At 41.1% G+C, this 13835-nt stretch overlaps 1 protein-coding gene across 4 annotated transcripts in view; it reads right to left on the bottom strand.

The window, feature by feature from the left end:
• The window catches only part of LOC123764761 (metabotropic glutamate receptor 2), a 65677-nt gene that overhangs the window by 25618 nt on the left and 26224 nt on the right, over positions 1-13835 (bottom strand). For 3 of the 4 annotated variants that reach the window (XM_045752867.2, XM_045752868.2, XM_069302602.1), the window contains exon 2: positions 3786-3879. In XM_045752867.2, coding sequence (XP_045608823.1) covers positions 3786-3879 — 94 coding nt within the window. Of the gene's footprint in view, positions 1-53; positions 265-3785; positions 3880-13835 lie in introns of those variants that run through there. The other variant, XM_069302601.1, reaches the window with a different exon arrangement.

The following is a 13835-nucleotide window of genomic DNA, read 5'->3' as shown; positions in this document are numbered from 1 at the left end:
CTAGATGATCTTTTCTAGGTATATTATAAACTTGACACAGTTTTGGCAGTTACGGTTTTGGCGGGTAGGGGGTTCCATGGGTTAATAACCCTGTGGATAAAAAAGCATCTGTTCTCAGTCCGACATTGTGGCTTGTTGAGCTGAAACCGTTGCTCCTTGTTTGTGTTGCATATGACCTTTTGAAGAAATTTTCCAGATCAACATCCTCTAACTTGTTCAGTATTTTAAGAAGTATAGGTTAGGAATTGTCTCCAAAGAATTCTCAAAGAATTACTCATTATTGCTAACTAAGATAATTAGACGAGCCAAAACTAATTACTACGAAGATAAATTTACTCAAATAAAGAGCAACATTAAACAAACTTGGAGCACAATTTCACAAATATTGGGATCAAAGAAATCTTTAAATAACAAACCGACTCTCCTGTCTAATAACGATGGTCAGCTTTCAGCCTCTGATTCTGCTATTGAGTTCAATAGGTTCTTCTCTTCCATTGGTTCATCCCTTGCAAATGATATTCCATCTTCCAGTACTGACATTAAGGACTATCTTACAGGTAACTATCCACAGTCTCTGTACCTAAAGCCTATTAACTCCACTGACGTCAATGAGATAATCCTTTCCCTTAAAACCAAGTCTGGTGCCCTTGAGGAGATACCAACTTTAATTTACAAAAAAGCCTCCAGATCTTTAGCCCCTGCTATTGCTTTGCTCTTCAACAAGTCACTTGAACTCCAAACCTTTCCAGATATTCTAAAAAAAAGCGAGAGTAACGCCTGTCCACAAATGTGGTGACCCCACAGATGTTAACAACTACAGACCTATATCAATTCTGCCAAACTTGTCAAAAAATTTTGAAAAACTTATATACAAGCAGCTTTACTCATATCTAGCCAAACTCAATATACTTAGCCCTTGCCAATATGGCTTCAGACCCAAAAAAAGCACTAACGATGCACTTATTAGTATGCTTAACTCGATTCATACAGCTCTTGATAAAAAGGAGCTCCCTGTTGGGTTATTTGTGGACCTGCGTAAAGCTTTTGATACTGTCAACCACCATAACCTTCTTCTTAAATTACATCATTATGGAGTCAGAGGACACTCCCTACAATACCTCGAGTCCTACCTTACTGACAGGCTCCAATATGTTTCTGTGAATAATACAATTTCTCCCACCCTACCCATCAACATTGGTGTTCCTCAGGGCAGCATACTTGGCCCTCTCCTCTTTCTCATCTACATTAATGACCTTCCAAATGCCTCCCAACACCTCAAACCAATTCTATTTGCTGACGACACAACCTTCATTTACTCCAGTCCTGACCCTCTTGCTCTAAATGCCACAGTAAATACTGAGCTAAATAAAGTCCATCTTTGGCTAACTGCCAACAAACTCACCCTTAACATTGACAAAACCTTCTATATTCTGTTTGGCAATAAATCCTCTAGTCTTATAAATCTCAAAATAAACAATACCCAAATTTGTAACAAATTAGATGGCAAATTCCTTGGCATTCTCATTGACCACAAGCTGAATTTCCAGGGACACATTCTAAATATATCAAAAAAAGTTTCAAAAACTGTGGGTATTCTTTCTAAGATCAGATATTATGTACCGCGCCCTGCTCTGGTGACTCTCTATTACTCCCTTATCTATCCTTATCTCAACTATGGTATTTGTGCTTGGGGTTCTACTACCCAAAATCACTTACGTCCTCTAATTACCCAACACAAAGCCGCTATTAGAACAATATCCAACTCTGGCCCCAGACATCACTCGGTACCCCTACTCAAATCTCTTAATATGTTAGATATTAAGTCACTGCACATTCTCTCATGTGTATTATACATATATAAAACGCTAAACTATAATGCCAATCCTGATCTTAAAAGCTTCATAGAAGGTTGTAACAGAACCCATGAGCACCACACCAGAAATAAATACAGTTTTGATATTCCTAGAGTACGTCTTAATCAAACTAGAAATGCTCTGCAAATCAAGGGGCCCAGAATGTGGAATGACCTTCCCAACCATGTTAAAGACTGTACCTCTCTCAACCAGTTTAAGATAAAAACTAAACACTACCTAATAAATTCCCTGTAATCTACCTCACTCCTCTATTGTCAACCCATGTCTGTTATTTTCTTTTTTTTTTTCTTTTTTTTTTAATCAACACTGTTTGTCAACCTATTGTATTTGTGCTGCTTTTTCAGTCATGTTCCCCCTTTTTTTTTTATCTTTATTTGTATTTGTTCTCAACATCTTTTATTCTTTATGCTCAATTAGTATTAAGTTCTAGATATTAATGTTTTTCTTGCCCGAAACGCATTGCGTAATAGTGGCTTTAGGCATTGTATGTACTAGCTCTATCTATATATCAATCCATTAATGTAACATCACTTGTATGTATATACCTTACCTGAATAAACATCTGAATCTGAATCTTAAGTTTCAATGAGATCTGTCCCTGTCATGCCTGGTTTGCAGTGTTGATAGCCCTGTGTCCTTCAAGCGTTCTTGATATGGGTGATGACTTAGCTCTGAAATAACTTTTGTTGCCCGGTATTGCACCTTTTCCAGAGCAGCTCTGTCCTTCTGGAAATGAGGTTTCCATGCTTGGATACAGTATTCCAAATGGGGGCACACCAGAGATTTATACAATTGAACTATTACCTTATTTTCCTTATAGTCAAAAGTACACTTGATTATCCCAAGAGTTTTGTTAGCTTTTCTGACTGCTGCACCCACCTGTTGTGCAACTTTTAATGAGTGGTGAATTTTAACTCCAAAGTACTTTTCTTCGTCAATCTGCCGTAATGCAATGCTATTAATTTGGTAGTCGTGGCATGGGTTGTTATACCCCACTTGCATGGTCTTGCATTTGTCAGTATTAAAAAGCATTTGCCAGTCTTCTGACCATTTGTGGAGTTCATATAGATCTCTTTGTAGGCTTCAATATCATTATTATTTCCCACTTATAAATCTTTGTGTCGTCTGCAAATTTGATGATGTGGTTTGTAATATTCTCATCTATGCCATTGACGTATATGACAAAAACGGTAGGTCCGAAAATGGCCCTTTTTTATTTTTAGTTTAGTTTAGTGCATTTATTATGCACCCCATACCCATCTTGTGGGCGGTAGTGGAAAGAGTTACAGAGGCACATAATGGGCTCAGGGACTGAGCCCCACAATTCATTTAGATAAGCAAGTTGCAATCTTTATGAGCTAGTTACAAAGTTAAATACACATTGTCACATTGTTATAGGGGGCGAGATCGATCACAAGTACAGTTTCTAAATTAAGCCTTTATGTGTTTTTTTTATATTCGTCGTCCATCTTAAAACATGGTGGTCGCATGAGGGGATTAGCTTTTCTCCTCACAAGAATTTTATCAATCATACCCTCTTCTGTTGTTAGCACAAGATCTAAAACATATAATAGCATATTGTGCGTATTTAGGCATTGGTTAGGTGTTTAGATTCTGTTGGCGATTATTTATATTTATAGTACGTGGGTGAAGCATTTACAGCGTTGTGGCTCCAACGAAAGTCGTCAACGAAGCGCTTGTTCCGGAAGTGTTCAGTCGTCATCAGTTTGACTCGGCCCGTCCTGTTACAGGGGACTAAATAACACTATACTGTACTGAGATTACCGAGAAACTCAAGTCGTATGAACAGAAAGACTATAATTTATCCTAAAACACTAATGTGTTTATAAAATCAGTGTTTTAAATAAATAAATAAATTTTAGTGTGGAGAGGAAGAGGTGTGATACTCACCTATAGTAACGTCCCCCAGCAGGGACAGAGGTGCGGGGTCCAGCGACCAAGTCACTCCCACAGCTCCTACCAATATTATCAGTAACATTCTCGCCTGAAAAATAAGACAAAACGTGAATTAACCAGACTAATAACTTCGAAGAGTATTTACGTCCTGTTTCAACCAGCGACTGCATTCCTTCAATGCCACCTCTTGAGAAGAGCACTAAAAATAATACAAATGTCCTGATATATGGGTTCATATTCTGAAGTATTGTCAGAGTCGCAATTCTACCAAGTCTATCCAAAACAGGTTCATGTCAGTTCAGCCAGTGCAGACTACTTATCACATGCTTCTGTATAACTAACCATCCTGTGTGATGGGGATTTTTAGCATCACGTAGTTAGCTAGTTTTTGACACACTGTCATATTGTCTAGGGCAGCTGCACAAATGCAGATGTACCTAAATGTATTAATAAAAAAATAAGTTCAGCCCTCAACTGTTAGGAAAACTATGTAAATTTCGTATTATTGATCTAGTGAAGGTAAAGGAAAGGCCCAATATATATGTTGACCAAGTAAGTAAGTAATTATTAAAAGAAGACATCAAACCGGGAAGGTTATGTAATATGTTTACCAAACCACACACTAGAAAGTGAAGGAACGAAAGTGAGAATGGTCCAGGACCTAGATTCACAAAGCTCCATGTATTTCTTCGTAAGCAGGTTTGCTACGAAGGTTCCTAGGAACAAAACTGGACAGTTTTCTGCAAGAACTTCGGACGAACCGGGTTGAAATCGATATGTGGGCCTGCGGGCACCCCAAGCAACAGCCTGTTGGACCAAGTTCTCCACGCATGCTCCAGCGGCTTTGTATGCATATTTTTTTATTTAACATGCTTAGGTAGACACAGCAATGTGCTGCTACCCTATTCTATATGAAAGATTACACAGCGTAGATCAAAAACTAGCTATAAGTTAATCTAATATCCCCATCTCACAGGATGGTTAGTTATACATGGAATCAGGAGAGAACATTAAATGTAAGGCTGATCTATTAGCCTCCACTAGCAAAATCTCGGTACAGCACAAGAATATCTTTCAATATTCCTGAGTATATGAAGTAATTACAGAGCTCAAAGTACCTCACACCATTTGGCCTGAAATCATTGATAAAAGGGCAATCACAGATATAATGTTGATATATAATGTATGTCCTAGCAACCTAGCTCTTGTTCACATAGTTTACAATTGGAATGTTCACCATTGGGGGATTCATTACCTGCAGCCACCTACCATTGATAACGATATCCCAGCCTAATTCTGGCAATTACAATACAATATCACACTGTCTAGTGGATGTCTAAGTGCAAACATGTGTTTCGGGTAATATGATCAACTTTAATTAAATTAAACTACGTGTTGAAAATTATATTTTAGTCGAGTAAGGAACTTAACTTGAGGTTTATGTAAGTAATTTTTTTATTTTTTTTATTTATATATTCAAGAGTTCTTATATTCTTATATGATACATAGTCTTCCCGGCTTGGTGCCTTCTTCAGATAATTACTTACTTATATTCTTGTAAATTAATTCATTCATCATACCCCCAAGTGGATACTTTATTGATACGCAGCACTGAGAAACTTGCTACACCGTTTGCCGCTAAGTGGCAAACGGTGACGTTGCTTGGTCTGCGTGAAGAAAACACTTAAAACAGTCTTCAAATTACACGGCTGGCAGCCTCATGACGAGAAGGCTGGGCTCATTGCCTGACTAAAGCCCTCAGAGTCATCATTCCATTGGTCCCAACCTAACGCTGACAGCCTGGGTTAGAATTTATAAAGCATTTTCGTGTATATTACAACATTTGTACCTCTTATCTTTACCATGGCGGCTCAGTCAATAATTTCTTAACAGTTTACGAAGTCATCCTCAACCCAATGTCATTATCGTGGACGATTTCGTAGCACTTCGTTGCTCGTAAACTTTTAAATAGCCACTAAGTCTCCATTGACTGCATCTTCTTTAATGACTTTGCGATGTGCGAAGCTGTGACAAAGCCTCACACCTAAATTAACAAAAAAGAGAAAATTTAATTTCTCACTGATATGTTCGTCAATGAAGTATTGCTTATCATCTATTGTAAGTTTTCTTGGTTGGTTCTTGGTTTATTTCTATCAATCTGTACAGGGGTTACTAAGGCCTCCAAAATAACTTATTAGTCTACCAGCAACTACACTTTAGTTGTGACCAAATTTGACGACTATAGTAAACTCCGTGTATATAGAGAAGTGTGGTACATCTATACTGGTGTATATAGCCCCTTGTGCAGACATCTGAATTTCAGCTAGGACTAATGCAACCAAATTATTACTTTCAAAGAAGTAAAGGTTCAAATTAAATTAATAAATCGACGACCCGAAACCAATTTATCCGAAAAACGGAAAGTCATCTCGGGGAAAGCAAAATATATATTTTGCTTCGCTTATGTGACCATTGTTGTGACCAATACACTAGAAAGTACTAATACAGGCGTCAACATATCTTTTTTAATAATTTGCAAATTCGAAAAAAACTATAGGAAAATGTGAAGTACTTGCACTCATGAACCAATCAGTCTTGCACTCAGCCCCTCAATCCCAGCTCAGAGTTGCAATAGGATGCTCTGTAGGATAATGGTTTACGTCCTCGACTCATAATCGAGGATTCTGAGTTCGACCCCAGGTGGAACAGAAATAATTTAGCACATTTTTTTTCATTTGATGTCTCCGATTGCCTAGTAGTAAAAAAGTACCCTAGAGTTAGGGAATTATTGTGTTGTATCCTGATGAAGGTTAGTAGTTGGCATAAGAGGACCTGGAGAAGCCTAATAGGCTTCCTGTCCCCGACAACGGGCATTATGTCCAGGTTATTGCTGGCAACGTGTTCCACCCAACAGCACTACTGTGTGTTGCTGACCCCACACTCAGGTATTGATTAATGAACTTTCAAGCCGCTCAAGTGAACAAATTGACGTTGGTTGGGGGGGCATTACAGTCCCCACAAGAATCCCACAGATGAGTGTCGCTGGCAACTCCTGCCACGCACTGTCTCTCTCATTCCCAAAGAAATTGTATATATGGATGACCCTTTTGTCCTGGTGTTTCCTGGTCAGGCTAGCCTCCACTTATATCCCGGCACCTCCACCTGCCTCTATCCTCGCCTCTCTAGCTCTCTGGCCAATGGGGGTTTGTCATATATATCCGTGTATGGAGATTATCTCCTCCCCTTCCTGCCGCTTTCAGGCGAGACTGTCGCTGGTAATATTGGCTGTGAAGGCTTGACTACCTGTACCTTTAAGATATCATGGATGAATGTAGTGTTACTGGTCCTCTAAGCCTGGGGCTCTTCCCCCAAGCCTGTCGTTCGCCAGTCAAGCTTGGTGCTCTTCCGCTAAGTCTCGCGCTGAGCCCGCCAAGCTTGGTGCTCTTCCGCCAAGTCTCGCGCTGAGCCCGCCAAGCTTGGTGCTCTTCCGCCAAGTCTCGCGCTGAGCCCGCCAAGCCTCGCGCTCTCGCGCCATGCAGCTCACAATACTGCTGGTTACTGTATAGTCACATGACAACACACATATTCCGGAAACAGCGTTAGAGCTATGCATGTTTACTAGAGAACCCTTGCCCTATAAATGTTCAAGGAAGAGAGTTCAATTCGTTCTCTTGATTTCCTTCACGAGAAATGTACGAACCCACCTAACTCATTGGAAGCTGATGCATAGAAAACGTCGTATCAGAGTGTTACAATCTATGAAGCCACTATTACGCATAGCGTTTCTGGCAAAATTGCTTTAATTGGTTCCAATAAGTCGTATTTTTGGCAGCCTGGTCGATTCCTAAGTAACTCTTAAACAAGCAAGTACTCTGGGGAATGTTAACTCTATACATAGCCTCTTGTAAGTATGCTGGACTATAATATATTTGCAATTTAAATTTGTACTTTTTATATAAAGTAGCAGAAGGGGAATACATAAAACTATTGCTCGGCATCATTCATACATACCCAGGGCAGGTTGGCCTCCTGGGACGTGGGGCAAAAATCGTCACCCTTGTGAAGGTTTCGGAATCTAAACTTTAGGAGTATTAATATGGCTGCCGGCAGGTCGTTGGCTAACATACCCTCAAGTCAATAATAATTATGAGCAGAAAGCACCAAGCTTTATCCTCAAAATTGGGTGGGATATGGGGGGACAAGGAACTACATTATCAGGATGTGCGAAAGGAAAAGTGTTTAATCACCTGGACCTTCCGGTCCAAGGGATTAAATTGACTTGTAGTTGAAGCGAACGCCCACCCTGTGAGAGACATGGCCGACGCTCTACCGACCAATCCAAAACGTCAATAAAAGCAAAAACCAAAGTAAACATTTCATATGTTAGAGGTTGCTTAGGTATCAGATCCTGCAAGTAGGAATTGGAAAACATATTCCAGGTTCAATCTTTGAGCCTATCAATCCAAACTTACAATCCCAGTCCTTATCCAATTTCCCAGTTCTCACATTACTTATCTTTAACATCACGAAATTTTCCCTGGAGTCAACTGTAAGATTTGCTTAATGTATCACATCGGAAAAACAACTTTTTTTCAGTCGACTCTTAGGAAAAATTTCCTGTTAGTATGATAGTGGAGTCAAATAACCTTGACTCAAGACATAATATTCAATATGAACAGAAGGGATAGATCAATGATTCTAGCATGAATCTCGTCTATATTTCTTATGGTCTTCACTTGTGAAGGAAGTTGAAAAATAAACTTTCCAAAGTTCCTTTTACACTATTAATGAGCTTGACGTGTGTCGCGAAAGTACACCTTAGCATCCTCGGGGCAAAAGCAAATGTGAAGGCAAATACCGTTACCTTCTTACAGCACTGAAGAAAAGATGTAGCCTATTGAATCCTACGAGAGTAAGGAGGCCCTATCATCTCTACACACAACAGCACCATCACCACAGATGGTGTGGCATCCCGATGGATGATATCTCGACCACCATCACTAAAATAAGTCACAGATAAAGAGACAATAAATGATCAGATATTGTTAAAACACTGCAACTCAAACTTATCCAATTATACACAGCCAATCAGATTGTACACAGTTACAATCAGATGCGACCTACTAACTGCTCGACAGAGAAAACTGGTAGTTTACACCAAACTTACTGCCCCAGCCAACCCATTAGCATACACGAAGATTACCGAGTGCACTACACTCAATAACCGCCCCAGCTCTCTTTTCACCAGCTGGTGATATATACTGCTGTCAAAGCCCATTTGTATTCACTTTTCATCTGTCTCCGATAGTGTTAAGATGTCATTTTGCGAGAGGTATCCTTTAGAGACACGTGTCAGGTCCATTAAACGTGTATAATTAAATGTGGGGCAAATTTGTCACCTTCCCGCCAGAGCGTGACAAGCAAGAGACGATTGACTGCGGGAAATTCGGAGAAATCGTACAAGTGTTTAAAGATTTCGGCGGTAATATAAGCGTCTTCAGAATGTCGGAAGCCAGCGGAAACTTATCCAGAGAAATTGGAGAGAAGGAGCTTGTCTCGTGGCGCTCACACGCGCACACACGCGCGCACACACCTCAAGAACAAGAGGTCACAGATTCAAGCGAAGGAAGCAAAGGTGATGACAAAAATTAGAAAGTTTTCTTTTGCAAACAGGTGGTTGACGGTTGGAACAAGCTAAGTGAGAAGGCGGTGGAGGCCAAAACCGTCAGTAGTTTCCAAGCGTTATGTGACAAGGTATGCTGGGAAGACGGGGCACCACGAGCGTAGTTCTCATTCTGTAACTACACTTAAGTAATTACACATACACACATTTGACACTGTTCCTCATGAAAGACTGTTGTACAAGATGGAGAACCATGCTGGGATAACTGGGGGATCACTGAACTGGGTAAGGGAGTACCTGAAGGACAGAAAACAAAGAGTCACAGTCAGAGAGAAGGTTTCAAGCTGGAGGAATGTAACAAGTGGGGTCCCTCAAGGCTCTGTCCTGGGACCCCCGCTGTTCATAATTTTATGTGAACGACCTTCCCCGAGGGAGTGAGCTCAAACATGTCAATGTTTGCAGATGATGCAAAGTTGATGAGCAACGTGAAAACAGATGAGTACTGCAGAAAGTTACAGGAGGACCTTGACAAACTCTAGGAGTAGTCAAACAATTGCTGGAATTCAATCCCAACAAATATAAGTTAATGAGAATGTGAAAGGGAGAGGAAAGACCAGCAGGCAACTATACCATACAGGGAAGGCAGATACATGAATCAGAAAGAGAGAAAGATCTGGGAATGGATATAATTCCGACACTCACACGGGAAGCATTCATAAACAGGATAACATCTGCAGCATATGGGACGCTGGGAAATATAAGAACATCGTTTAGGAACCTGAATCAGAACTCCTTCAAAGCAATCTACAAAAATTTCTTAGACCAATACTGGAATAAGCATTACCAGTATGGAATTCGTACCTACTGATCCGTGAAGCCAAAACTGAAAAAGTACAAAGGTTTGCAACAAGACTGGTGCCAGAGCTAAGAGGGGTTAAGCTACGAACATTAGGATAATGGAACTAAATCTCACAACCCTAGAGGATAGAAGGAACAGAGGGGATATGATCACAACTTACAAGATACTGAGGGGAATAGATAAGGTGGACAAAGATAGCCTCTTCAGATTGAGAGAAAGCAGGACAAGAGGACACAGGTGGAAGCTAGAAGCGCAAATGAGCCGAAGAGATATAAGGAAGTACTGGTACCTTGCGCGAGTAGTTAACAAGTAGAATGCTCTAAATGAGCATTCTAAAAGTGGAGAACTGTGCGAGAAGGCTCATCTCTTGTGTATTCTGTGTTTACGTGTTGTGTGGTCCTAGTTCTATATTTGCAGAACCAGGTACAGGTACTAGTGAGTACCTGTACTCACCTAGTTGCGCTTGCGGGAGTTGAGCTCTGGTTCTTTGGTCACCTTTGGTCCCATCTGTGCTTCCCTAGTGTAGTTATGGTTCCCCTTCGTGCGCGCATTTGTGCGGTGCCCTGGTTTGTGTACTTGTATCTCTAATGATGTTTTTGTTTATGTATTGATTTAGTGTATTTATTTTTGTATTGCTTAGTGCTCTGTTGCTGGTGATGTATCCTGTGGTGTTTGACTTTGTTATGGTGCTTCGGTACCTTGCCTTTAATTGTATTTATATGTTTTTTATAATAAACAAAAAAAGAAGGCCATGTCTTCTCTAGTCATGACCAAGTCTGGTTGAAATGGTTTGTATATCAGAGCATCCAACACCGTCATGATGTTGGTGGATTTACTGTTATGTACAAGGCCAACATTCTCAAAGTTCCGCACCTGGCCCAACTTCGTGAACAACCAGTAGTTGGCACCTGTAACACAAGACTCTCAGCAGTCGCATGCTGGAACTGCTTTTCTCAAGAACATCACTCCATCAGTGATCATTCATACCTAGACTGAGACGCATCTGGAACTTGTTCGTTCAAGAGGTTGATACACGAGAGATCAATCAATCACATACCGCCTCTGACACACGGTTGACTACTGTCTTATCCTATTCCTTCTATGATAGTTACTTAGATTTAAATAAAGTTTATTCCTAATGATTCAAATAATAATCTCGTGATATAAATGAGTCTCTAGGGGGCAGGTTTCAGATGAGCTGATGTATGATAAAGAGTTCTTACCTGCAGAGAAAGGCAGCCACAAGACACTACTCTTTCCTGGTTGTCTGTGTAGCAAAGATCACTAAAGTTGACGTATTCTGGGCCGGTCAAAGGTCGACCAGCCCCAGGCTGTGGTGAAAGTTTTGCTACCTTTTGTAATGTACTATTTGAGGCGCACGCACACACACACACACACACACACACACACACACACACACACACACAGTCTAGGATGGTTAAATTTTATTATTAACATCTTTATTGACAAAATTAATTACAATTTTGCCTAATCTGAGGATTTTGATAAAGTCTTATTAAAGTGAGGATAATGCTGGTATTCACTGTCACGCAGGACAGAGGGTCATACATAAGACAATAGGTCTAAACTGTAGGCTGAAGCACATATATATCACGGTTACAATCGGTTAAAGATGAAGCAGAGATGTTCTGTGACCCATTAACACGGGTATATAATACATCACAAGTGAATATAGAATCCCCCCCCCCTTCCCTCCCGAAAACCTGAATGTTATCAAGGTGATGCCTATATTCAGGATATGAGACCATCTTCACTAACATGCATCCCATATAAATTACTGGAAAAGTTAATTAAACAGCAGAGTGGAACCTCCGAAGACAACTTTGCAACTACGGAACAGAATCGTTTCCGAGGGGACTTGGGCTTGCTTGACGAGTATGATTACGCTCTAAGACAAGATCACCAAGGTACGGAACAAGAGAAAAGGATGGATGGATGGCAACTTCCTAGATTGCCAAAAAGCCTTTGATATAGTCCCACACACAAACACTGCCATGGTTGGATCAGCCTGACAGCAGTGCATAACTAGCCGCCAGTGAGTGTTAGATCAAGTACTCTCTCACAGTCATACAGTACTCAATGACCTGCAACTGGTGCGGACTGCATCCTGCGGAAATTCCTGGGTTGACGTAGTGAAGGGTAGCGGGGGTAGTAGGAGTGGGGGACTGGATAAGCTTAAGTACAGGCTGCCTATCCCCCAACACCAGGAATATTATTAATATACCGTGCTTGACAAACTATCCGGGTCATATATTTACATTTTACATAACTTATAATAACATATGTCATGTTATTAAAAGCTTTGTCACCGCCTGCCTTAACAAAGCTTTATGTTTGACGGGGTAAGGCAGTCCGTCATCGTATTCTCCAGTCATCCACTATCGTTCCATCATCATCTCGCTCATTTATTAAACAAATTGATTATGAAAAATTCAATGGTTTCAAAGCGACGAAGGAGTCTGAAATTTTTAAACTCAGTCGGGCTTTGATCGAAGAATAATTGCTTGCTTTGGTGCAAGCGCAGGCAGTCTAGACGCATTGTTGTCATAAATAGTCAGGTGGGCAGGCGCGTCACGTTGCTAGGGCGGTTGCTAGGTGATAGACGCGCTGCTAGGGCGGTTGCTGGGTGATAGACGCGTTGCTAGGGCGGTTGCTGGGTGATAGACGCGCTGCTAGGGCGGTTGCTAGGTGATAGACGCGCTGCTAGGGCGGTTGCTAGGTGATAGACGCGCTGCTAGGGCGGTTGCTAGGTGATAGACGCGCTGCTAGGGTAGTTACTGGGTGATAGACGCGCTGCTAGGGCGGTTGCTAGGTGATAGACGCGCTGCTAGGGCGGTTGATAGGTGATAGACGCGTTGCTAGAGTGGTTACTGGGTGATAGACGCGCTGCTAGAGTGGTTACTGGGTGATAGACGCGCTGCTAGAGTGGTTACTGGGTGATAGACGCGCTGCTAGGGCGGTTACTAGATCATATATGCGTTGATAGGTGATAAAGTAGTCCATTTTCATATTCTTAAAATTCAACATTTCACTGAAAAACTAGATACGGTTATACTACATACCGGCGACATATTTCAAGATCGCTACAAATTAAAATGGCTCTTAAGATAAAGCTAATCAAATGAACTAGCCTTGCTAGTGGAAGACAGGACCGGCTGACTAACATGACTACAAGCATGGCACATGTGGGTCACTTGTGATGCGTGATGCAGAGGAGAGCAGAGAGGGAGTGTTGCCGACTCACCAACACCCCAGGTTGCGTGTCTGCACATAGCCGAGAAGAAAGGTAATCCCAGGTGCAGTGTTTGCAAAGCCCGAGCTCTGGGAAGCTGACACACGCACAGGCCACTATTCCATTATAGAGAAATTGCTGCCAGGATGATTGAGAAATAATAACAGCAGTGTTATTCTGGGCCTCTGATTACAGAGCAAATTGCCTTCACATGTATATTCTTACTAACTGTTCTGGTTGTATGCCGACCCCCTAACATTCCTCTTGGACAGCATCTGATTACACGATATTATAAAACACAAGAAATCT

The sequence above is a fragment of the Procambarus clarkii genome, chromosome 48, assembly GCF_040958095.1.
Source record: "Procambarus clarkii isolate CNS0578487 chromosome 48, FALCON_Pclarkii_2.0, whole genome shotgun sequence".
NCBI lineage: Eukaryota > Metazoa > Arthropoda > Malacostraca > Decapoda > Cambaridae > Procambarus > Procambarus clarkii.
The sequence above is the reverse complement of the archived record's forward strand: the minus strand, read 5'-3'. Positions and strand labels throughout refer to the sequence as shown.